A 23,816-nucleotide genomic window follows, 5' to 3' on the forward strand; every position below is an offset into this window, starting at 1 on the left:
TAGCTCCATTCAAGAAACTGATACATTGCTGTAGCTCCATCCCTGATTCTGATACCCTGCTATAGCTCCTCCCCCAATACTGATATACTGCTGTAGCTCCGCCCATGATTCTGACACCCTGCTATAGCTCCAACCAAGAAACTGATATATTGCTATAGCTCCACCCCTGATTCTGACACCCTGATATAGCTCCACCCAAGAAACTGATACATTGCTATAGCTCAACCCCTGATTCTGATACCCTGCTATAGCTCCTCCCCCGATACTGATATATTGTTGTAGCTCCACCCCTGATTCTGATACCCTGCTATAGCTCCACCCACGATACTGATACATTGCTATAGCTCGACACCTGATTCTGATACCCTGCTGTAGCTCCACCCCTGATTCCGATATTCGCCATAGCTCCACCCTGATTCCGATACTTCGCCATAGCTCCACCCCTGATTCCGATACTTCGCTATAGCTCTACCCCAGATTCTGAAACTTTCAATTCAAACTAGTTTCTAGAGCCTTACAACTCCACCTTGTTATTATCTGAATCATGTCCTCAGAGAAGCAAACACTTCACTCACCGACTCCCTCTCTGGGAATGTGCAGCTTTGTTGGGACGGATGGACCTATAGCTGTGGAGACAGACACGTCTACATTGTAATCAACATTGCACTTGAGTCCTTCAAACTGCACAGTGGTGGATGATATAGGGAGGTTGGGCTTGGTGATGCTGCTACTGCCATCAGATGGTACGGCTGATGCTGTGAAGAAAGTCAAGCGACCATTCTGGTGCTGCTTGTCCGGGGGCTAGAGACAAATATAATGCAGCTGTAGGATTTTGCAAAGAAATGTCTGGGCATCAATACTCAGTACCATCCACCAATCAGGACAAAAATTTAACAACATTATTCACACAAAGTCCTTGGTAAGGACGCAACTCCTAAAAGATGCATCCACTAAGCCTCTATGTCTACATAGACTATTGTGTGAATACAGACAATGTTTTATATTCAACATGGAACTCTAAAACTGCTCCCCAAGATCTATCATCTACAGGAAACTACTGATCTAAGATCCAAAAAGGATGTGAGTCCCACCATGTGCAACCACACATCTGAGTCTAGCACGTGGATCCACTGATCTGAGTCTAGCATGTTCATCCACAGATCTGGGTCTAACATGTGGATCCACAGATTTGAGTCAAGCATGTGGATCTTCAGATCTGTGTCTAACATGTTGATCCACAGATCTGAGTCAAGCATGTGGATCAACATATCTGAGTCTAACATGTTGATCTACAGATCTGCGTCTAATATGTGGATCCACAGATCTGAGTCTAGCATGTTCATCCACAGATCTGGGTCTAACATGTGGATCCACAGATCTGAGTCTAACATGTGGATCCACAGATCTGAGTCAAGCATGTGGATCTTCAGATCTGTGTCTAACATGTTGATCCACAGATCAGGGTCTAACATGTTGATCTACAGACCTGGGTCTAACATGTGTATCTACAGATCTGGGTCTAACATGTGGATCCACAGATCTGGGTCTAACATGTTGATCCACAGATTTGAGTCTTACATGTGGATCCACAGATCTTAGTCAAGCATGTGGATCTTCAGATCTGTGTCTAACATGTTGATCCACAGATCAGGGTCTAACATGTTGATCTACAGGCTGGGTCTAACATGTGGATCTACAGATCTGGGTCTAACATGTGGATCCACAGATCTGGGTCTAACATGTGGATCCACAGATCTGAGTCTTACATGTGGATCCACAGATCTTAGTCAAGCATGTGGATCCACATATCTGAGTCTAGCATGTTGATCTACAGATCTGAGTCTAACATGTGGATCCACAGATCTGAGTCTAGCATGTTCATCCACAGATCTGAGTCTAACATGTGGATCCATAGATCTGAGTCTAGCATGTTCATCTTCAGATCTGTGTCTAACATGTTGATCCACAGATCTGAGTCTAGCATGTGGATCCACAGATCTGAGTCTAACATGTGGATCCACAGATCTGAGTCTAGCATGTTCATCCACAGATCTGGGTCTAACATGTGGATCCACAGATCTGAGTCTAACATGTGGATCCACAGATCTTAGTCAAGCATGTGGATCCACAGATCTGAGTCTAACATGTTGATCCACAGATCTGAGTCTAGCATGTGGATCCACTGATCTGAGTCTAGCATCTGGATCCACAGATCTGAGTTTAACATGTGGATCCACAGATCTGAGTCTAGCATGTTCATCTTCAGATCTGTGTCTAACATGTTGATCCACAGATCTGAGTCTAGCATGTGGATCCACAGATCTGAGTCTAACATGTGGATCCACAGATCTGAGTCTAGCATGTTCATCCACAGATCTGGGTCTAACATGTGGATCCACAGATCTGAGTCTAACATGTGGATCCACAGATCTTAGTCAAGCATGTGGATCCACAGATCTGAGTCTAACATGTTGATCCACAGATCTGAGTCTAGCATGTGGATCCACTGATCTGAGTCTAGCATCTGGATCCACAGATCTGAGTTTAACATGTGGATCCATAGATCTGAGTCTAGCATGTTCATCTTCAGATCTGTGTCTAACATGTTGATCCACAGATCTGAGTCTAGCATGTGGATCCACAGATCTGAGTCTAACATGTGGATCCACAGATCTGAGTCTAGCATGTTCATCCACAGATCTGGGTCTAACATGTGGATCCACAGATCTGAGTCTAACATGTGGATCCACAGATCTTAGTCAAGCATGTGGATCCACAGATCTGAGTCTAACATGTTGATCCACAGATCTGAGTCTAGCATGTGGATCCACTGATCTGAGTCTAGCATCTGGATCCACAGATCTGAGTTTAACATGTGGATCCACAGATCTGAGTCTAGCATGTTCATTCACAGATCTGGAGCTAACATGTGGATCCACAGATCTGAGTCTAACATGTGGATCCACAGATCTTAGTCAAGCATGTGGATCCACAGATCTGTGTCTAACATGTTCATCCACAGATCTGAGTCTAACATGTGGATCCACAGATCTGAGTCTAGCATGTTCATCTTCAGATCTGTGTCTAACATGTTGATCCACAGATCTGAGTCTAGCATGTGGATCCACAGATCTGAGTCTAACATGTTGATCCGCAGATATGAGTCTAACATGCGGATCCACAGATCTGAGTCTAACATGTTGATCCGCAGGTATGAGTCTAACATGTGGTTCCGCAGATCTGAGTCTAGCATGTGGTTCCACAGATCTGAGTCAAGCGCATGTTCATCTTCAGATCTGAGTCAAGCATGTGCATCCACAGGTCTAAGACCACCAAGAACGTCCATGGCAGACACTCTCGGTGAACAGAACATAGAGACCAACCTTCAGATAAATGTAGATGCTTCTCAGGTTGTTGCTGCTGCATCTCCGTGACAAGTAGTTCCCTCCAGTGAGATTGGCACCAAATGAGGGGACTGAAAAGAAATCCCACAAGTAATGTACATATATGTCAGGTATCATTTCAAAAGTCAAACAATTTTTCAAATCAAGAAGAAGACTTAAATTGTCATAAAAAAGTGCCATGACAGGGTAAATGTAGTCAAAAGTTTAAACGTCAACAAAGACAGACACTTAACAAAGTTGCTGTCGCCATTGATATTCAAATATTTGTTAAGTGTTACTGTATTCGACGTAATAAGCGCCCAGGGCGCTCTCAAAATTAGAAATAAGAGGGCTCTTATAAGAATAGTATTTTGGTGGAAAAAACAGAGTTGAAAGATAAATTACGTGGTTTATGCTGACAGCCTGAAATGTTTATATACGACAGATATATTTTTCCAGAATTTAATATCCCATAATTAAGGGTGCATATAACACACGAGTGCGTATTATACGCGAATAAATAAGTCTTGTGTACATTGATCAATCGGAAGGGGTGCTAATTTGGATTGTTCACTAGCCAATATATGAGCAATTATCGGCGTTGGCGCTTATTAAAGCGGGGCGCTTATAACGTCGAATACGGTAATCATGGTAATGGCTGAAGCTTCAGCTTTCTGTATGGTCAAAGCGCAAAGGTTATGTCAAAAGTTTTAATATAGCAAAACACAATATATACCAGTATGTTGAGCCCACTTGTCACAACACGGAGTAATAACACAACCCAAATATGGATTAAGAATATATTTATTAAAATAAAATTAAGAATTATGTTGGTAATGATGTATCCAACTCACTCACACCCATTCAGCTACCTTCCACTATCACCTTCACACACTTCACACTCTTCACATCCTCCACACACACTTCACATCCTTCACATCCTTCACACACACTTCACATACTTCACACACTTCACACACACCCTCTGTCCCTCTAACATACACTTTCCAAATAGTTAAGGTTAACCCTACTTACACATACACTAAGTTTGTACAAATAATCTATCTCTAAATCTCCACTAATACATCAATATATCATCACATCAATGACAGAACATCAATACATCAATACATCAATATCAGAACACATTAATACATCTCAACATCAACACCTCAATACCTTAACATCTTAAGGCATTAATTCTTCCAACACTTCAAATACATGCATGTCAACAATTAATAATCTCTCATTATCATATAATGGGCAGGTTTCTCGGCAGGATAAAGCCAATGGATAAAAACGATATCCGTTGGGGTCATATGCGGATAGAGATGCAAATATCAAAGGTCAAGCAGGACTACTTTCACTGTTTATAAACAAACATGGCGTCGTCCTCGTCATTCGGCGATCGAGTCAAAATTAACCATCGGGAATCTGGATAAACAACAGGGATAATTGCTATCATTATCAAAAGAACAGTCTAATATACTGAAAATCAGTGTCTAACTGTGACGTAGCTAAGGCATTTTATAAGTTTTGGCAACTTTGGAGGTATAAATTTCGAAACAATTTTGCGAGGGTGCGAGGCCTAGCCAAGCGGGATCAGTAGCAATATCTGTGCTTGTAGACCTCTGCGACTTGAAACCTTCTCCACAAATTAAAATAGTTGGATTTGGCCGAAATATGTTTGAATTGTTACCTTGTTTGGTTTTGTCGCTGTGTGTACATCTGACTACACTTCTTAACGTTATGACAGGACAGACCGACTGTCAACAACGTCTGACCGTGCCCGTGACGTCTCATAGACTAGGGTTAGATTAGCTTCCCTTTGACAAAGGGCAGTTACTCTAGCGGACAGACCGATGGATTGCAGCGAAAGGCAATTAAAAACAACTGTTGTTTTGCTTATATATTGCTTTGCCACTGTATAAGAAACAGATTTCAGTTGGAACTATATTGGCTACTGTCAGTGTCCAACTGACACATCACTTACCCTGTGACGTAATAAATATTAATGCGCGCATTCCAGGAAAACTCGCAATGTTTCGGTAATGTTTGTGAGAGAGGGATAGCGATTTTAAAGCACAGAATTAAAGCATGACATTATATGATATAGAGGTTATCACGCTTGTGTGTTTGGGGATGGTAAATATCCTGTATTAGGAATAAACACTATGTATTTAGCTAGCCAAGGCTCGCTAAATACAATGTTTATTCCTAATGCAGGATATTTACCATCCCCAAACACACTCGCGTGATAACCTCTATTTATGTACACATTATGTACAAAGTCATTCGTCACGCCTCCTTCCACGTCATTGCATTATGCACTGAACATTGTGTCGAGCCACACACAGGTCTCCTTTTCCAGATGTAATCATCCTTGTGTACTTGGCCATCTGTCGCCCTGGGGTCAGGCTTCATAAAATGAAGGTCCCTGCTTCCTCATCCTCCATACAGGTGCCCCTCTGGGTCCCCGGACAGCCACAAGATTGGGACAACGCACCAAAACCAAAACTGTCTTGCTGACTCCCAAATCAAGACTGCGTGTGAGATCTCAAAATATGTATTGACGTAATTTACGATGAAAAGACTATGTTCTTACATCCGTTTACTTTTCTATCTTTACATAATACATATATATATATATACATTATCAAGCTACAAGAATATAAGCATAAACAATATTCAAATAAAATGTAACTTGCGCCACAAGATTGGGACAACGCACCAAAACCAAAACTGTCTAACCAAGGTTAGAATTCTCGTTGACTGCACTGAATTTCAGTTCACAGTCTTTTTAAATACCCATTCAATCACACAGCTCATACAACAAAAGACTTCACTACTGACCCAAGCAATCTTACATAACACCTCCAATGCTCACAGCTTACATACAGTCCAACCACACTCTAACACATACAATCAAACCAACTTCAGAGAAATATATACATTGTGATCTTGACATACCTCCCTTCCCAGATAACTGTTGACTGAACAGTTACATTACAGTTAAAAGATCACATGGAATTTTGACTGATATACTAAACCACTTATGGTGGACAACGGCTCAGGAGGTCTGCCCCAACATTCTCAACACCTTTGACTGCCCATATGAAAAATCTGTATGTCTGCAAAGCTAAGGCCCACCTCATAACTCGCCCATTTGCCAACTTAGCCTTCGTCATCCACACAAGTGGTTGATGATCTGTCTCCAGGAAAAACTCCCTTCCATACAAAAATCTACTCAACTTTTGTATACTCCACACAATGGCCAAACACTCCTTTTCAATGGTCGAATATGCCTTTTCCCTGTCAAGTAATTTTCTGCTGACATACATAATGGGAAACTTCTCACCACTCTGTTCCTGCAGAAGGACTGCTCCAATACCTACATCTGAGGCGTCTGTCCTCAGTAGAAATGGCTTGTCCAAATCAGGTTAATGGAGTATAGGTGCACTGGCCATCAGATCCTTGAGAGTTTTAAATGACTTTTCATGACTCTCTGTCCACTCAACTATATTGGACTTACCTTTCTTGGTTAAATCAGTGAGGGGTGCCGCAGTAGCTGAAATTTTTTGGATAAATCGGCGATAATATCCAGTAAGACCTATTAAAGCTCTTACCTGTTTCTTTGTGGTAGGCCTCAACAGTTCTAGGATTTTGTCTAATCTTTTCCTGTCTGGAGAAATCTTACCTTCAGCAACAGTATGGCTTAAAAACTGCAGTGTATGGTACCCAATTACCATTTTGGAGGGTCGAGCTGTGAGATGGTACTGCCGTAACTGACTGAAAACGGCTCTTATGCTGTCCATATGTTCAGACCATTCCTCTGTCCCCTCTGAAATATCGTCAATGTAGCTATCCACAAGAGCTATCCCTCTAAGCACTTTCCTCATTAACCTCGTGAACACTGCAGGGGCGTTCACAACTCCAAATGGCATTACAGTCCATTGATACAACCCATCTGGCGTAACAAAAGCTGTACATGCTTTACTTGCTTCTTCCATGGGAATCTGCCAATAAGCCTTGCTTATGCAGGGTTAGAAACTAACTGTTTCTGTCCACTAGTCCTTACAATGATAACATATAGCAAAACCCTTAAAATGGGCCAATTTCTACTAGTCCTTAGGATACCTTTACTATTGGGCAGTTTGGTAAGGACTACAGGACTAGTGCCAATTTCTAACGCTGAAATAATCAATTTTAGAATAGAACTTACATTTGCTAAGACGAGTGAATAAACTTTCTGTCAAAGTTATTGGCTCTGAGTCAAAAACTGTGAACTGGTTAATCCGACGGAAGTCTACACAAAATCGATAAGTCGAGTCCGGTTTCTTGAGTAACACAATTGGGGAAGCATCAGGGGAATCAGATGGTTCAATTACCCCTAAGTCCAACATTGACTGTACCTCTGATGCAACCACCTCTCTCATGTGATGAGGTAACGGATAAGGACGAGACCTAATGGGATCAGAACTGGTTAACCTGATCTTGTACTCCATGCAATTAGTCCTGCCTGGTAAATCAGTAAGTACATCTGCATACTCTTCCAACAATGCTCTTACTTCTGCCTGCTGTACACTTGTCAAGTCTGCGGATATATCAACATCTAGATACGTCTCCTTAGCTTCTAAATTGGGTGAAGAAATCTCAGGCATATCAAACTCATGTTTGACCTCAACTGTAGTCTCAGGCACATCGATCAATCCTGTACATACATATTGCGGAAGACTGACTCTTACATCACAGATAACAGTACTACCTACTGTCTCCCTTTGCACATATTCCTTCAGCAGATTCGCGTGATAAGTCTTTAACTTATCCCCAACACGATAATTGCCTATACCAAACTTCTCCTCTATAACAAATGGACCTTTCCACTGTAACAGCAACTTGTTCTGATTGGTAGGCAACAACACTAACACCTTATCACCTGGCTTCATCTGTCTAACCTTTGTCTTCACATTATAGTACTTTCTATACCTGTCTGATGCCTTTTTTAGTGTTTGATGGGCTACCTCTATCATCTCCTCCAATCTGTTCTGTAAATCCAGAACATACTGATAAGTAGTCCTAGTCTCTTCATTTGGGATATCCTTGGTCCATAATTCTCTTAAAACCTGAACTGGACCTCTCACCTTCCTACCATACAGTAAATCAAATGGAGCAAATCCCAAACTTTCCTGAAGGACCTCACGATAAGCAAATAACAGGGCTGGTAAGTAATGATCCCAGTCTTGGGGTTGCTATGCACTCAACCGCTTCAGCATGGTTTTCAAGGTGCCATTAAACCTTTCAACTAGTCCATTGCACATTGGATGATACGGAGTTGTGGTGAGCTGTTTAAGTGATAGTAAGCTACTTACCTCTTTCATAACAGCAGACGTGAACTGTGAACCCATATCTGACAGCATCTCCTTTGGAACACCGACCCTGCTAAAAATCTCCAACAATGCCTCAGCAACATACTTAATCTGTTTCTATCCTTGGAAGAGCCACTGTCTCAGGGTACCTTGTAGCATAATCTACCACTGTGATGATGTATCTGTTACCCCTTTCAGTTACTGGATACAAAGGACCAATCAAGTCTACAGCTATTCTTTCAAATGGTGTAGAAATCAAAGGCATCTGTCCTAACAGGACTCTTCCAACCTTGCCCTTCGGGATTGTCCGTTGACACACGTCACATGATAAACAATGACGCCTCACATCGCCCTGAACTCCAGGCCAATAGAACTGAGAAGTAACTCTATCCAGTGTTCTCTTTACTCCCATATGACCAGCCATCAATGACTCATGACACACCTTCATGACCTCTGACCTTAACTGTAAAGGTACTACAGCCTGAATAACGGGATCTTCCTTGCCAACATTCTTGCCAACAAACTTGTGATATAGCATACCCTCATCTGCAAAATACCTTGACACACCTTTAGCTGTTTGTCTTTCTGTCCCTTCATCTATCAACTTCCTGACCTTATCCAAACTACTGTCCTTCCTCTGCTTCTCCATAAACTCTGACCTGCTAAGCGACATACCAACAGATTTCAATGTTTTTATAGGCCTCATTCCTTCTACTCTCTTCTGTCTTTGCCTCCTAGTCTGTACAGCTGCTACAAACTCTCCTCCATCAACATCAACTTCCTCCACCATCGGCAATGGATCATCAGAAGCCCTAGCACCTGGGATGTTCCCTAAGATTACATCAAATAAGGGTGTGCTGCCCTAACAGTACCGCTATAGAAGGGAGAATCAATCGTAACCCAAGCAACTGGAACAATAGTAGCTCTGCCGTCAGCCATGAGACACTTCTGACACTCATCGGTCAAACAATCTTTATTTACAAGAGAGCTTCTGACAATGACGCCACTACAACCAGTGTCTCTCAAGACATTCACCTTTTGTCCACACAAGTTCCCTGGACAAATTGGCATAGTACCACACATACCACACATTGTAGCTGACGTCATCTCTGCTTCACTCTCAATTGGTCTTGCTGCAACATCCCCACTGTTCCTCATATTACCATGAGAGTTTGACTCACAATCTGCTCCTCCATGACCAATGTCCACGTCTACCCCCTTGGCAATAGTACTGACTGCTTCTTCAATCATTACACTGGCTCTGCCCAACTTACCGTAAATATGTGACCTAATTCCCCACAGCTAAAGCAACGTCGTTGCTTAATAGGAACAAACCCCTTCAACTCCTTCTGTTCTCCTGTTTGTGATCTGTTTTGACTACTCGAGCCCTTATCTCTATACTTATCATTACCTGATGGGAAAGACTTATTAGGTTTACCTGAAATGGTACCACGAGCCTCCACAAAATGCTCTGCCAACTTAGCCATCTCGTCTGCAGTTTTTGGCTTCCTCTCCTTTAAGAAAATACTAAGATTCGGTCCAACAGTATTCAAAATCTGTTCCCTCAACAATAAATCCCTAACCCCTGCATATGTCTTTGCTGTCCCACTCAACTCAATCCACCTGGTAAAGTAATTTCCAATCCTAACTATGAACTGGGTAAAGGTCTCACCTGTCTCTGTTTTTGAAGTTCTGAATTTCTGGTGAAATCCTTCTTCCGTCATTTCATATCTTTTCAACAAAGCCTCCTTTACCTGATTGTACTCTTCTGCCTTATCTGGGTCAAGCCGGGAATATTCTTCTAATGCCTTACCTTTTAGCAAGGTACTGAGATACGCAGCCCACTGGTTTTCTGGCCAAGATTGAGCTTTAGCTATTCACTCAAACCGCTGCAAAAAAGCATCTATGTTGTCCTTCTGATCTTCAAAAGGTGGCATCTTAGGCATCTTCGGTACGCCCACTTGCTTAGTTCCAATCTCTACATCTGGCTTACCTTTCTCTATGTTAGTCTTCGCAAGCTCCATATCTAACCTAGCCTTTTCCAATTCCATAATCTTCTCTTTTTCCAGCCTAACTTTTTCTAGCTCTGCATCTCTCATCTTCTCCTCATTATCAAATTTAGCTATTTCTAACTCTATAACCTTATCTTTCTCCAACTTAGCTATTTCCAACTCTATAGCCTTCTCCTTCTCTTCCTTCTCTATCCTTCTCATCTCCCGATTATGCTCCCGCATATCTCTCTCTAAATTCGCTACCTCTCTAGCTACCTGATCCTGAACAAACTTCTGCAGATTTTCCCCGATGTATCCGAACTCCTTCCCTAATGTACAAATCTTATCCAAATCCATGATTGGCAGACTACACCAGAAGCTAGCAATAACCACCCCAAGTAAACCAATGAAACCCTTCATCAAAGGTATTTGGGTCAAAGAGACTCGTCACACCTCAACAAATCAACAGATTACCGTATATCGCTGTGTATAAGGCGAGTTTTTCGTACCTAAAATGAGGGGGTTAAGAAGGGGGGTCGTCTTATACACGGAGTCGAAGATCTCACATTTTTTTCCACTGGCGATGTCAACCGGCGTCCGATAGCCAGCCCAGCATTTGACAATAAAACTTCACATTTCGTCCTAAATAACTGTTCCAATAACTATTTCCATACATAAACATGATTTTTATCTCTTTTCCTTGAATAAAGTTTAATAATTTCTGCAAATAAAGTTGAAATGACCCTCGCCACGATGCAGATTGTCAAACCAGCTGACACGGTAAAACAATCAACATCCATGAGTAGAGAGCCGGAAGTACTGGTAAGCATTTGCATATTGCACATGTGACCTAACATGTGATAACCGGTGAAGCTGAAATCAATTCCCGCTGTTTTTACAGTTGTATTAACAACTGTTGGAGACAGTGTGAATAAGTGATTGTGGAATAAACACGCTGAATGTGAAGCAAATATAAGACTAGTTAGTTACAAAATAGTTAATTGGCGATTAAATTACTCACCATTGTCTCTTATATGTTATTACTTCATAAATGAATTTTATTTTACGGGCACCAATTTGGTGTCGTACCGTGTAAACTTAAAATGGCAACATGTGCTGGAGTTACACATGCGACCATTCATCGTAGAAAAAAAAATGCAAGATAAACAAATTTTTATTGCATATATAAGGTTTGTGTGCGCACTTGTGTTGTGCTTCATTCCAGGTCGTCTTATACACGGAGTATAGGATTTTGGGTTGATTTCGAAGGCGTGTACAGGGGGGTCGTCTTATACGTGGGGTCGCCTTATACACAGCGATATACGGTACATACAGTCACTTGAAGGCACTATGGAATAACTGGGAAACATCCTACTAGGCCACATACCCTATCTACGCCTATCAGTTATTCTAGGCAATTTCAGATACTCAAGCCAAAATCCAACCTATCACTCCGTGTATGACAAAAAAAATCTTTCATCCCACCACTGCAACCAAAAATGTCACAACACGGAGTAATAACACAACCCAAATATGGATTAAGAATATATTTATTAAAATAAAATTAAGAATTATGTTGGTAATGATGTATCCAACTCACTCACACCCATTCAGCTACCTTCCACTATCACCTTCACACACTTCACACTCTTCACATCCTCCACACACACTTCACACTCTTCACATCCTCCACACACACTTCACATCCTTCACATCCTTCACACACACTTCACATACTTCACACACTTCACACACACCCTCTGTCCCTCTAACATACACTTTCCAAATAGTTAAGGTTAACCCTACTTATACATACACTAAGTTTGTACAAATAATCTATCTCTAAATCTCCACTAATACATCAATATATCATCGCATCAATGACAGAACATCAATACATCAATATCAGAACACATTAATACATCTCAACATCAACACCTCAATACCTTAACATCTTAAGGCATTAATTCTTCCAACACTTCAAATACATGCATGTCAACAATTAATAATCTCTCATTATGTACACATTATGTACAAAGTCATTCGTCACGCCTCCTTCCACGTCATTGCATAATGCACTGAACATTGTGTCGAGCCACACACAGGTCTCCTTTTCCAGATGTAATCATCCTTGTGTACTTGGCCATCTGTCGCCCTGGGGTCAGGCTTCATAAAATGAAGGTCCCTGCCTCCTCATACTCCATACAGGTGCCCCTCTGGGTCCCCGGACAGCCACAAGATTGGGACAACGCACCAAAACCAAAACTGTCTAACCAAGGTTAGAATTCTCGTTGACTGCCAAATCAAGACTGCGTGTGAGATCTCAAAATATGTATTGACATAATTTACGATGAAAAGACATGTTCTTACATCCGTTTACTTTTCTATCTTTACATAATACATATATATATATAGGTAGGGTCGGGTACTTGGGTAGTACATTTGGACTCGTCCCAGCTCTACAAGGAGCCATGACCAATCATAAAGTAATTCTAAGAGCGTCACTGATTTTTTATTTTTATGATTCTCCCTACATACCATCCTCCCATGTTGTCAAACTGATGGATTGAGTGCTGCTCTGGAAGCCATGATCGATCATAAGTAATTCTAGTATTGTTGATTTTCAATATTTATGATTTTTCACTACATACCATCCTCGTGTGTGGTCTGATTGATGGACTGAGTGTTGCTCCAGAAGCCTCCAACAGTTGGCTTGACTGAGACGAGGAATGTGTAGTGGGTGTCTGGCTTCAGATCACACAGGGTTGTTGTGTTGCCTGTCACCGTACTGTGTAACTCCTGAAAACAGGGGCAAGGCAGTCAGAATACTATTGGTTCATATCTAGGTGATGTTTCTAACATGTTCATTTGACAACTGAATGAATGTTGCTTTGTGCTAAATCAGCACGATTCAAGCTCTATTTGTGGGCTGCTAGTCATCTAGCCGGGACCATGGAAGGCGGTTATTGAAAACAACTACTTTGAGGGAAGATGACACAAAATTAAGTACTCTCTTCATTCTTATTCTGTCATGAGTCCCTACAGAGAGACAAGCACTGGGTACTGGGGGCCTATGCTGCTCTAAATCCCCACAGAGACACAAGCACTGGGCGCTAGAGGCCTATTCTGTTCTGAATCCCCACAGAGAGGCAAGCACTGGGTACTGAAGGCCTATTCTGTTCTGAATCCCCAAAGAGAGGCAAGCACTGGGTACTGGGGGCCTATTCTGGTCTGAATCCCCACAGAGAGGAAAGCACTGGGCGCTAGAGGCCTATTCTTGTCTGAATCCCCACAGAGAGACAAGCACTGGGCGCTAGAGGCCTATTCTGTTCTGAATCACCACAGAGAGGCATGCACTGGGTACTGAAGGCCTATTCTGTTCTGAATCCCCACAGAGAGGCAAGCACTGGGTACTGAGACGAGCATTGGCTACTGGAGGCCTATTCTGTTCTGAATCCCCACAGAGAGGGAAGCACTATGTACTAGAGGCCTATTCTGCTCTGAATACCCACACAGAGACGAGCATTGGGTACTGGGGGGCTATTCTGTTCTGAATCACCACAGAGAGACAAGCACTGGATACAAATGGGCTTCACACACTGCACCCATGTCGGGAATTGAACCCGGTTCTTCGGCGTGACGAGCGAACACTTTAACCACTAGGCTACCCAACCGCCCCACAACTCCTGTGAAGATGTAAGCCAACTCACAGATCCATCCTTCACTGCTACTGCCCTGAATATCATCGTCTTCATCCCCAGCTGGCCATGCGTCCAAGCAAGTGTCACACAGCAACTCGTCCAGTGGGACACCCTCAGAGAGGTGACAGCGGCTGGTTTCACTGGAAGATCAACTCAGCCATTAACAAGAGGGCATGATACAGCAACATATATAATCACTTAGACGTTCTGTAAATGATGAGTGTGTCACTCCCTCAGGTTTGAACCCAGCTCTATATTATACATTCATGTTGCAGGAATGATGATTTCAGAGTTTGAAAACACCATTTTTTGCAGTGATTTAATCATATCACAGTGTGTCAGCTTCACAGTGTGGCTGATGAAACAAGTTTGAATCCCAGGAGTAAGGTCCTGACAAACCAGGATCATAATTTGGGTGAATCTTTGATTCATAACCATGACTACCAGTTACCAATATTACAACTTGAGTTTGAGTCCAAGCCAAGCCAATGTTTGAGAAACATTCTATGGCATCACGGAACAATGACTATCAGTTACCAATATTATACCTTGAGTTTGAGTCCAACACAAGCCAATGTTTGATGGTAAGAGAAACATTCTATGGCATAATACAGCCATGACTATGGCTTGGACGGGTAACTGAGGCATCTGGGAGAGTAGGGTCCTGAGGAGAACAGGGTACCCACAGGTCTACCAAGGTCTGCAGTTAGTCATGTGATATATTGTACAGTAGTTAGTGAGTTGGGTTTAACACCGCTTTTAACAGTATTACAGTTATATCACGGCGTGTCAGCTTAATGTGGGAGGAAAGCCCCAAGTGATGCAGGTCCCAGACGTTTACCACTTTGGTGAAACCCTTGAGCACGGGTATGGTGCTGACAAACCTAGAAACATAATTGGGGCAAACCGGGATTCGAACCCACAATCATAGGTTTCTGACATGCCCAAGGGACACAACTCTGCATAGCGAATCGCGGTGCCTCAGACGACTGGGCCACCAGTGCCCCCTCTTCTGGCTTAACTATACTGAACCAAGAATATATTTTGTATAAAGGTAAAGGTTCAAAATAAGCATGATTTTATCTATCCATGAATGTATATATTTGGACAGTGAGAGAGGTGCTGAAAGTTTCTGCCACCACAGTACTCACCCCATTCATCTGGTTTGACGGTCAGTGAGGTTCTGAATGTCTCTCCCACCACAGTACTCACCCCATTCATCTGGTCTGACGGTCAGTGAGGTTCTGAATGTCTCTCCCACCACAGTACTCACCCAATTCATCTGGTCTGACGGTCAGTGAGGTGCTGAATGTCTCTCCCACCACAGTACTCACCCAATTCATCTGGTCTGACGGTCAGTGAGGTTCTGAAAGTCTCTCCGACCACAGTACTCACCCAAATCATCTGGTCTGACGGTCAGTGAGGTTCTGAATGTCTCTCCCACCACAGTACTCACCCAATTCATCTGGTCTGACGGTCAGTGAGGTGCTGAATGTCTCTCCCACCACAGTACTCACCCAATTCATCTGGTCTGACGGTCAGTGAGGTTCTGAATGTCTCTCCCACCACAGTACTCACCCAATTCATCTGGTCTGACGGTCAGTGAGGTTCTGAATGTCTCTCCCACCACAGTACTCACCCAATTCATCTGGTCTGACGGTCAGTGAGGTTCTGAATGTCTCTCCCACCACAGTACTCACCCAATTCATCTGGTCTGACGGTCAGTGAGGTGCTGAATGTCTCTCCCACCACAGTACTCACCCAATTCATCTGGTCTGACGGTCAGTGAGGTTCTGAATGTCTCTCCGACCACAGTACTCACCCCATTCATCTGGTCTGACGGTCAGTGAGGTTCTGAATGTCTCTCCGACCACAGTACTCACCCAATTCATCTGGTCTGACGGTCAGTGAGGTTCTGAATGTCTCTCCGACCACAGTACTCACCCAATTCATCTGGTCTGACGGTCAGTGAGGTTCTGAATGTCTCTCCGACCACAGTACTCACCCAATTCATCTGGTCTGACGGTCAGTGAGGTTCTGAATGTCTCTCCGACCACAGTACTCACCCAATTCATCTGGTCTGACGGTCAGTGAGGTTCTGAATGTCTCTCCCATAACAGTACTCACCCAATTCATCTGGTCTGACGGTCAGTGAGGTTCTGAATGTCTCTCCCACCACAGTACTCACCCAATTCATCTGGTCTGACGGTCAGTGATTTCCTGAATGTCTCTCCCACCACAGTGTTAGTCACAGTGATGTTGATGCTGTACTCGCTGCTGTGGATACTGTCGATGACACACGATGTACTCCTGCTGCCATTACAATAGAACCAGCTGGAACAGTGAGTAGTGTATCTGTAAGCATACAGGGCAGTACAACACAGAATACAGGTCACTACAACAGAATACAGGGCAGTAAAACACAGAATACAGGGCAGTACAACATGGAATACAGGGCAATACAACACAGAATACAGGATAGTACAACACAGAATACAGGTCACTACAACAGAATACAGGGCAGTAAAACACAGAATACAGGGCAGTACAACATGGAATACAGGGCAATACAACACAGAATACAGGGCAATACAACACAGAATACAGGTCAATACAACACAGAATACAGGTCACTACAACAGAATACAGGGCAGTAAAACACAGAATACAGGGCAGTACAACACAGAATACAGGGCAATACAACACAGAATACAGGGCAATACAACACAATACAGGTCACTACAACAGAATACAGGGCAGTAAAACACAGAATACAGGGCAGTACAACATGGAATACAGGGCAATACAACACAGAATACAGGATAGTACAACACAGAATACAGGTCACTACAACAGAATACAGGGCAGTACAACACAGAATACAGGTCACTACAACAGAATACAGGGCAGTAAAACACAGAATACAGGGCAGTACAACATGGAATACAGGGCAATACAACACAGAATACAGGATAGTACAACACGGAATACAGGGAGGTAAAACACAGAATACAGGGCAATACAACACAGAATACAGGGCAATACAACACAGAATACAGGACAGTACAACACAGAATACAGGGCAATACAACACAGAATACATGGCAGTACAACAGAATACAGGGTAGCACAACACAGAATACAGGGTAGCACAACACAGAATACAGGGCAGTACAACACAGAATACAGGATAGTACAACACAGAATACAGGGCAGTACAACAGAATACAGGGCAGTACAACACAGAATACAGGTCACTACAACAGAATACAGGGCAGTAAAACACAGAATACAGGGCAGTACAACATGGAATACAGGGCAATACAACACAGAATACAGGATAGTACAACACGGAATACAGGGAGGTAAAACACAGAATACAGGGCAATACAACACAGAATACAGGGCAATACAACACAGAATACAGGACAGTACAACACAGAATACAGGGCAATACAACACAGAATACATGGCAGTACAACAGAATACAGGGTAGCACAACACAGAATACAGGGTAGCACAACACAGAATACAGGGCAGTACAACACAGAATACAGGGCACTACAACAGAATACAGGGCAGTACAACACAGAATACAGGGCAGTACAACAGAATACAGGGTAGCACAACACAGAATACAGATCAGTACAACACAATACAGGGCAGTACAATAGAATACAGGGCAATACAACACAATACAGGGCAGTACAACATGGAATACAGGGCAATACAACACAATACAGGGCAGTAAAACAGAATACAGGGTACAACACAGAATATAGGGCAGTACAACAGAATACAAAGCAGTACAACAAGGTTATCATACAATTAAACACTGCAGGGAGAATAAACCATGAGAGGTGCAGCCCAAAGTGGATTATTCTCCCTGCAGTGTTGTATTGTAAAATAAACAAGGAACACGAGTCGTTTAGTTCTGAAATGAGATATCAACATTTTGTACGGCCTCTTTAAGGATGTCAATAAGATGTACAAGATTTTTAAAAATACTTTCCCAAATTTAAATACTGAATACTGAATACTGAATACAATCTGACCTAGACAATGTTGGACAAGTCTATTTTATGAACAGGGGGGTTACGTTTGGTATTTCCCAGATATTCTCACAATTTTCACATCAATTATCTGTACTTTTTGTCCCAATACCAATTCTCATATCTCTCCCAACCGTTCAGCCATTGCCTTCATCTTCATTGCCCAGCTACATCTATTAAGAACAACTGATTAGGACGCTTCCCTTTGAAAAAAAAAACATTGTTCAATTTACGTTGTCATAAAGTTGCGAGCGCATGTACATATGGGTTCGAATCTCCCTGTACATAATTATTACTAATAATAGAACAAAATATGGGTTTTTCAGATTAAAAACGATGTTTTGTTGGTCTGTTTTCAGTCGTACAATTGGGTATCTCATACCTCTAGTCGCACGTTAAAAGGAAGCCAGAAGCTGGAATGTAAACAATAAACTTGTTTCCGTCCGGTTGCGCACGCACCTCCCGATGACATGCATCAAATCTCGAAGAATAAGCCATCAAGCAGGACTGGACTGGATTACTTCCCAGTGGGGATGGCTGGATCTGAAAAACCCATGTTTTAGTCTGTTTTCAGTCGTACAATTGGGTAGAATTCGACGGAACACTGGAAGGAGGGTCTGGAAAGTAATCCGGAAGTGACCTCTTGCACGTCGAATGTACCAAGTTCCTCACCCCTGTAGTAACAATAGAACATTCGACCAGATGCACGGACGAGACAAATTGTTTATCACGAACGCACAGCATGGTTAATGCTCATCGACACACAACTAATTATCGATGCGACAGGACAACTGCACGCGTCAGTTGAACGGCGATCGAAGTGGTCGACGTATAGTTTAGTTACAGAGCAACTCGCAGTATACAAGGTAACTAAACAGCATGTTTAATGCTCTTCGACCCACAAGTAAGTATCGATGCGACAGGACAACTGCACACGTCAGTTGAGGTGCGATCGAAACGTGGTCGGCTTATAATGTAGTTACAGAACGACTCGTCGTAGGCAAGGTAACTAAAACAGCATGTTTAATGCTCTTCGACACACTACTAATTATCGATGCGACAGGACAACTGCACGCGTCAGTTGAACTGCGATCGAAGCGGTCGACGTATAGTTTAGTTACAGAGCAACTCGCAGTATACAAGGTAACTAAAACAGCATGTTTAATGCTCTTCGACCCACAAGTAACTATCGAAGCGACAGGACAACTGCACACGACAGTTGAATTGCGATGGAAGTGTGGACGGTATATAAAGTGGTTCAGAACGACTCGTCGTATCCAAGGTAACGAAAAATAGCATGGTTAATGCTCTTCGACACACAACAAATTATCGATGCGACATGACAACTGCACACGTCAGATGAATTGCGATCGAAGTGTGGTCGGCGCATAATTTAGTTACAGAGCAACTCGCAGTATACAAGGTAACTAAAAAATACGAGCAGTACTTCTAGTCGGAGACAATGTCGAAGGCGACCTGATCGAGAGGCTCGTAAGTCTAACGAGACAGGTAGCGCAGAACGATATCGAGGTCCCAGGCCGGCAGGCGGAATTAATGTGACTCATCTTCAACCATGAAGGCACGTAGAATTTTGTGCAATTCCGGTATTTTAGTGAGCCTGTCGTCCGTAGAAGGCGACCCTGATCGCCTGCCGACGGAGCCATTCTACGACCGGCTTTTATGATCCGTGTGATGAAGTCTTCCCCCTACCGGTAGCTCGTCTAAAGGTAGTAGGCTCCGACGACGGTGACGGCGGGGAAAAGGGACCTCACTACCTCCCCCGCCGGCTCGCTGTCGACAGCATAGCAAGCGGTTGTAGCTGGAGACGAACAGCAGTGTCCATGGATCCCCAATGCCTGTCTACTACAAGAATCTTGGAGGGCGCTGGTTTCTTGAAGAGTAGCCCCCAATCCAAGTCCCTACTCATGGGTGACGAAAACGGCATGCCATAGATCGGGTAACGCGATCGAACAGGTGGTTTGCTGAAACTCTGCCCCGGCAGAGCAGAGGCAAGTTCTGGTCCATATCGTGAACCATGGCTCTGAAGACATTGGGAGGAGAAGACTGAAGAGACTGCGGCGTAACTCCAACCTTTAAGCCAGCACTCGTCGGTTTGTCATCATCTTTTGATAACTCAGGCAGAAAAGTGAGATAGCCAAGCCATAGCCAGGCTGTCGTCACAATCCATCGTCGACGTCGATTGTGTAGATGTAGATGAAGGTACTGGTGTATTGGTCGATGGTCCATGGACCTCTGACGTAGTCGAATCCTTCTTGGTCGACGCCCTGGAGGTGAGTACCGCCGTCGTGATCTGGGCTATCAAAGCTGGGGCGATATGAAAGTGAGACGAGGGTGTCGATCGGTCATTATCTCTACGACGCTGTCGTCACAATCCATCGTCGACATCGATTGTGTAGGCGTAGATGAAGGAACCGGTGTACAGGACGATGGTCCATGGACCTCCGACGTAGACGAACCCTTCTCGGTCGACGCCGTCAAGGCGAGTACCGCCGCCGTCATCTGGCCTATCAAAGCCGGGTCGGTATGAAAGTGAGACGAGGGTCACGATCGATCATTATCTCTACGACGCTGTCGTCACAATCCATCGTCGACGTCGATTGTGTAGGCATAGATGAAGGAACCGGTGTACAGGACGATGGTCCATGGACCTCCGACGTAGACGAACCCTTCTCGGTCGACGCCGTCAAGGCGAGTACCGCCGCCGTCATCTGGCCTATCAAAGCCGGGTCGATATGAAAGTGAGACGAGGGTCACGATCGATCATTATCTCTACGACTCTGATCTCCCAAAAACTCCCTTCGAAGGCGTCGCACGTCCCCGTGGGGACGAGGGCTACGATCTCTAACTGTAGAAGTACTACGATCCCCATCGTAGTTATCGTCCGAATCGAACTCCCGACGACCTCGAAGGCGACGAACGTCCTCGTGTCGTTTACTGTCACTCGACGAGGCCCTCGACCTGTCGTCCGGTGAACGGGAACGACTTCTAGAGAGGGATCTGTGTTCACTGTCGACCCGCACGACGTTCCTATCGTCGTTGGTAGGACGAGAGACGGACCGACTGGGGACCGTAGTCCCCTCGTGGTCCTCGTCACCACCCGGTCCCGTCGTAACGGGGGTGGCTGAGTGACGCTCTCGATCAACTGATTGACGAAGATCAGTCGTGCGGGTAGTATCATCAGCAGGCGAACGGTCCCGTGTCTTGTCAAAAACATAAGTTGACTGAGGCGGGTCTTTTTCAACTGATTTCTTGGGTGTGGCCGACGCGCCACCCCCAGGGCCAGATGTAGGGGGTGCAGAGTCCAAGGATCCACCCGATGACCTCATCTGCCTGTAGCGCTGGTCAGTAGCCCGCTTCGCCAACGCACGAAGATACAAGTTAAAGTTGATAGAAGACAAATGCTCACATTCTTAACAACGTTTATTCCACGAACACGTTGAAAACCCGTCCTTATTTATGCAGGAAGGACAATACTTGTGAGGATCTACTTTAGACAGTTGTCCTTGACACGAGGCACAAATGCACGACATATATTGCCACGTGTATAATCAAGTGAAACCCAAACAATGGATTACCAATGATTACATTCCAGGAGTCTACAGGTAAGACATAGTATTATTACTGTATTAGAACAACAACTGTAGACACACGATAAGTACTAGTAGAATACAAACTAGCAGTCTAACGCGAAAGTCCTTCTCGAGCGACCAGCTCAGAGGCGCGCTGAGAGATTTGTGGGATGTCATCGGGAGGTGCGTGCGCAACCGGACGGAAACAAGTTTATTGTTTACATTCCAGCTTCTGGCTTCCTTTTAACGTGCGACTAGAGGTATGAGATACCCAATTGTACGACTGAAAACAGACTAAAACATATTTCTTATCCACTCAAATCAACATTTGTGTTTGTTTGCCCTTTCCAAGAATGCAGGGTCAGGATCTTGGGACACTGAAGGCAGCGGTATATCAAGGAATCACTGTATGGCTGCTAAGAGTTGTGTGAGTTGGGTTTAACATCGCTTTTAACAGTATTCCAGTTATATCACGGCATGTCAGCTTAATGTGGGAGGAAAGCCCGAAGTGATGCAGTTCTCAGACGTTTACCACTTCGGGGAAACCCACGAGCATGGGTATGGTGCTGACAAACCTAGAAACATAATAACATAATCTGGGCGAACCGGGATTCGAACCCACAATCATAGGTTTCTGGCGTGCCTAAGGGAAACAACTCTGCACGGCTAATAGCGGCGCCTCAGACGACTGGGCAAACCATCTTTAAAACTAGGAGCTAAATTCTGTGAGCATGTTTTGGCGACATCTTTGTCGGGATCATCAACTAGTTCGAGTTCTGCACCTACCATATGGAAAACATATACAGCAATCTGATTCATTAACTCAACACTCACCTGTTAGCTCCCCGGGACGTCCAGATGGCAGACACATTGACATGATTCTCATGTTTGTACTGCTCTTCCCATGTAAACTCCAGTGACTTCCAGTTAAAACAAACAGCACTCAGGTTTGACACATGTGGAGGGTCTACAAAACAGATCACAGGATATCAGAGATATTCGGGTCAGAACAAATGGATAAATCGCAAGTGTTTCAGTGACATGGGATTATTTTTGCATTAATGTTTCCATAACAAAATGAATTAGGCCATGCCCTAACAGACAACTCTTTCCTGATTTGCTAATAAAATAACTGGGCGGGGCTTGTGTTGCATTACTGTGCTGAATGATGTCACTAAATGTATAATGTTGTCCACAGAGTTTTTGTTTTAATGATCAAATGAACATTCTGTGATGAAGTTATAATTATTATTGACGTATTTATTCGCAAAAATCCAACATCTGTGATTGAATAGCTGATGATGGTGTTACTTCATCAGGTGTTTCATGGACATTTGGAAGCTGATAGTTGACAGGGACTCAAGATGTATGGGTTCTACCTTTGTATTCCTTGCTTTACGATGCAAACATTCGAACCTACTTCGTTCCACCTCAGTGATGATTGCCACTTCCCTGAAGTAACCTCGATGCATGTAATCATGTTCCCGGGCAAGGGAGATAACTGACTGTAAAAGTACAGTTTCCATCTTTTTGGGAAATAGGATGGAATTCTGGGCTCGATCGTAGCGCCACCAGTGACTGTAAAGACTTATGTCCCTCCTATGTCCCTCCCATTTACCAATCAGTTTCCACTTCTCATATCACTTGCATTTGCTTCGAACAAAATGGCGGCTCCCATTCAAGACAATCGAATCGATATCAAGATTTATTTTGACAAAATGGGTTTTACTTCG

At 43.6% G+C, this 23,816-nt stretch overlaps 1 protein-coding gene and 1 long non-coding RNA gene across 7 annotated transcripts in view; one reads left to right on the top strand and one right to left on the bottom strand.

Moving 5' to 3' along the window:
- Positions 1-23,816, bottom strand: part of LOC124126338 — a 96,615-nt gene that overhangs the window by 23,482 nt on the left and 49,317 nt on the right. For 5 of the 6 annotated variants that reach the window (XM_046489748.2, XM_048399937.1, XM_046489746.2 and 2 more), the window contains exons 4-9: positions 22,918-23,050; positions 16,630-16,775; positions 14,451-14,581; positions 13,392-13,539; positions 3,384-3,475; positions 576-801 (exon numbers count right to left, since the gene is read on the bottom strand). In XM_046489748.2, the coding sequence (XP_046345704.2) occupies positions 576-801; positions 3,384-3,475; positions 13,392-13,539; positions 14,451-14,581; positions 16,630-16,775; positions 22,918-23,050 (876 nt within the window). Of the gene's footprint in view, positions 1-575; positions 802-3,383; positions 3,476-13,391; positions 13,540-14,450; positions 14,582-15,714; positions 15,800-16,629; positions 16,776-22,917; positions 23,051-23,816 lie in introns of those variants that run through there. The other variant, XM_048399939.1, reaches the window with a different exon arrangement.
- On the top strand, positions 5,768-12,991 carry LOC125382066. Its single transcript, XR_007222257.1, has 2 exons — positions 5,768-5,816; positions 12,922-12,991. It is a non-coding gene; the product is annotated as an uncharacterized LOC125382066 (long non-coding RNA).

Source organism: Haliotis rufescens, unplaced genomic scaffold (assembly GCF_023055435.1).
Source record: "Haliotis rufescens isolate VD_foot unplaced genomic scaffold, xgHalRufe1.0.p SCAF_2, whole genome shotgun sequence".
Taxonomy (NCBI): domain Eukaryota; kingdom Metazoa; phylum Mollusca; class Gastropoda; order Lepetellida; family Haliotidae; genus Haliotis; species Haliotis rufescens.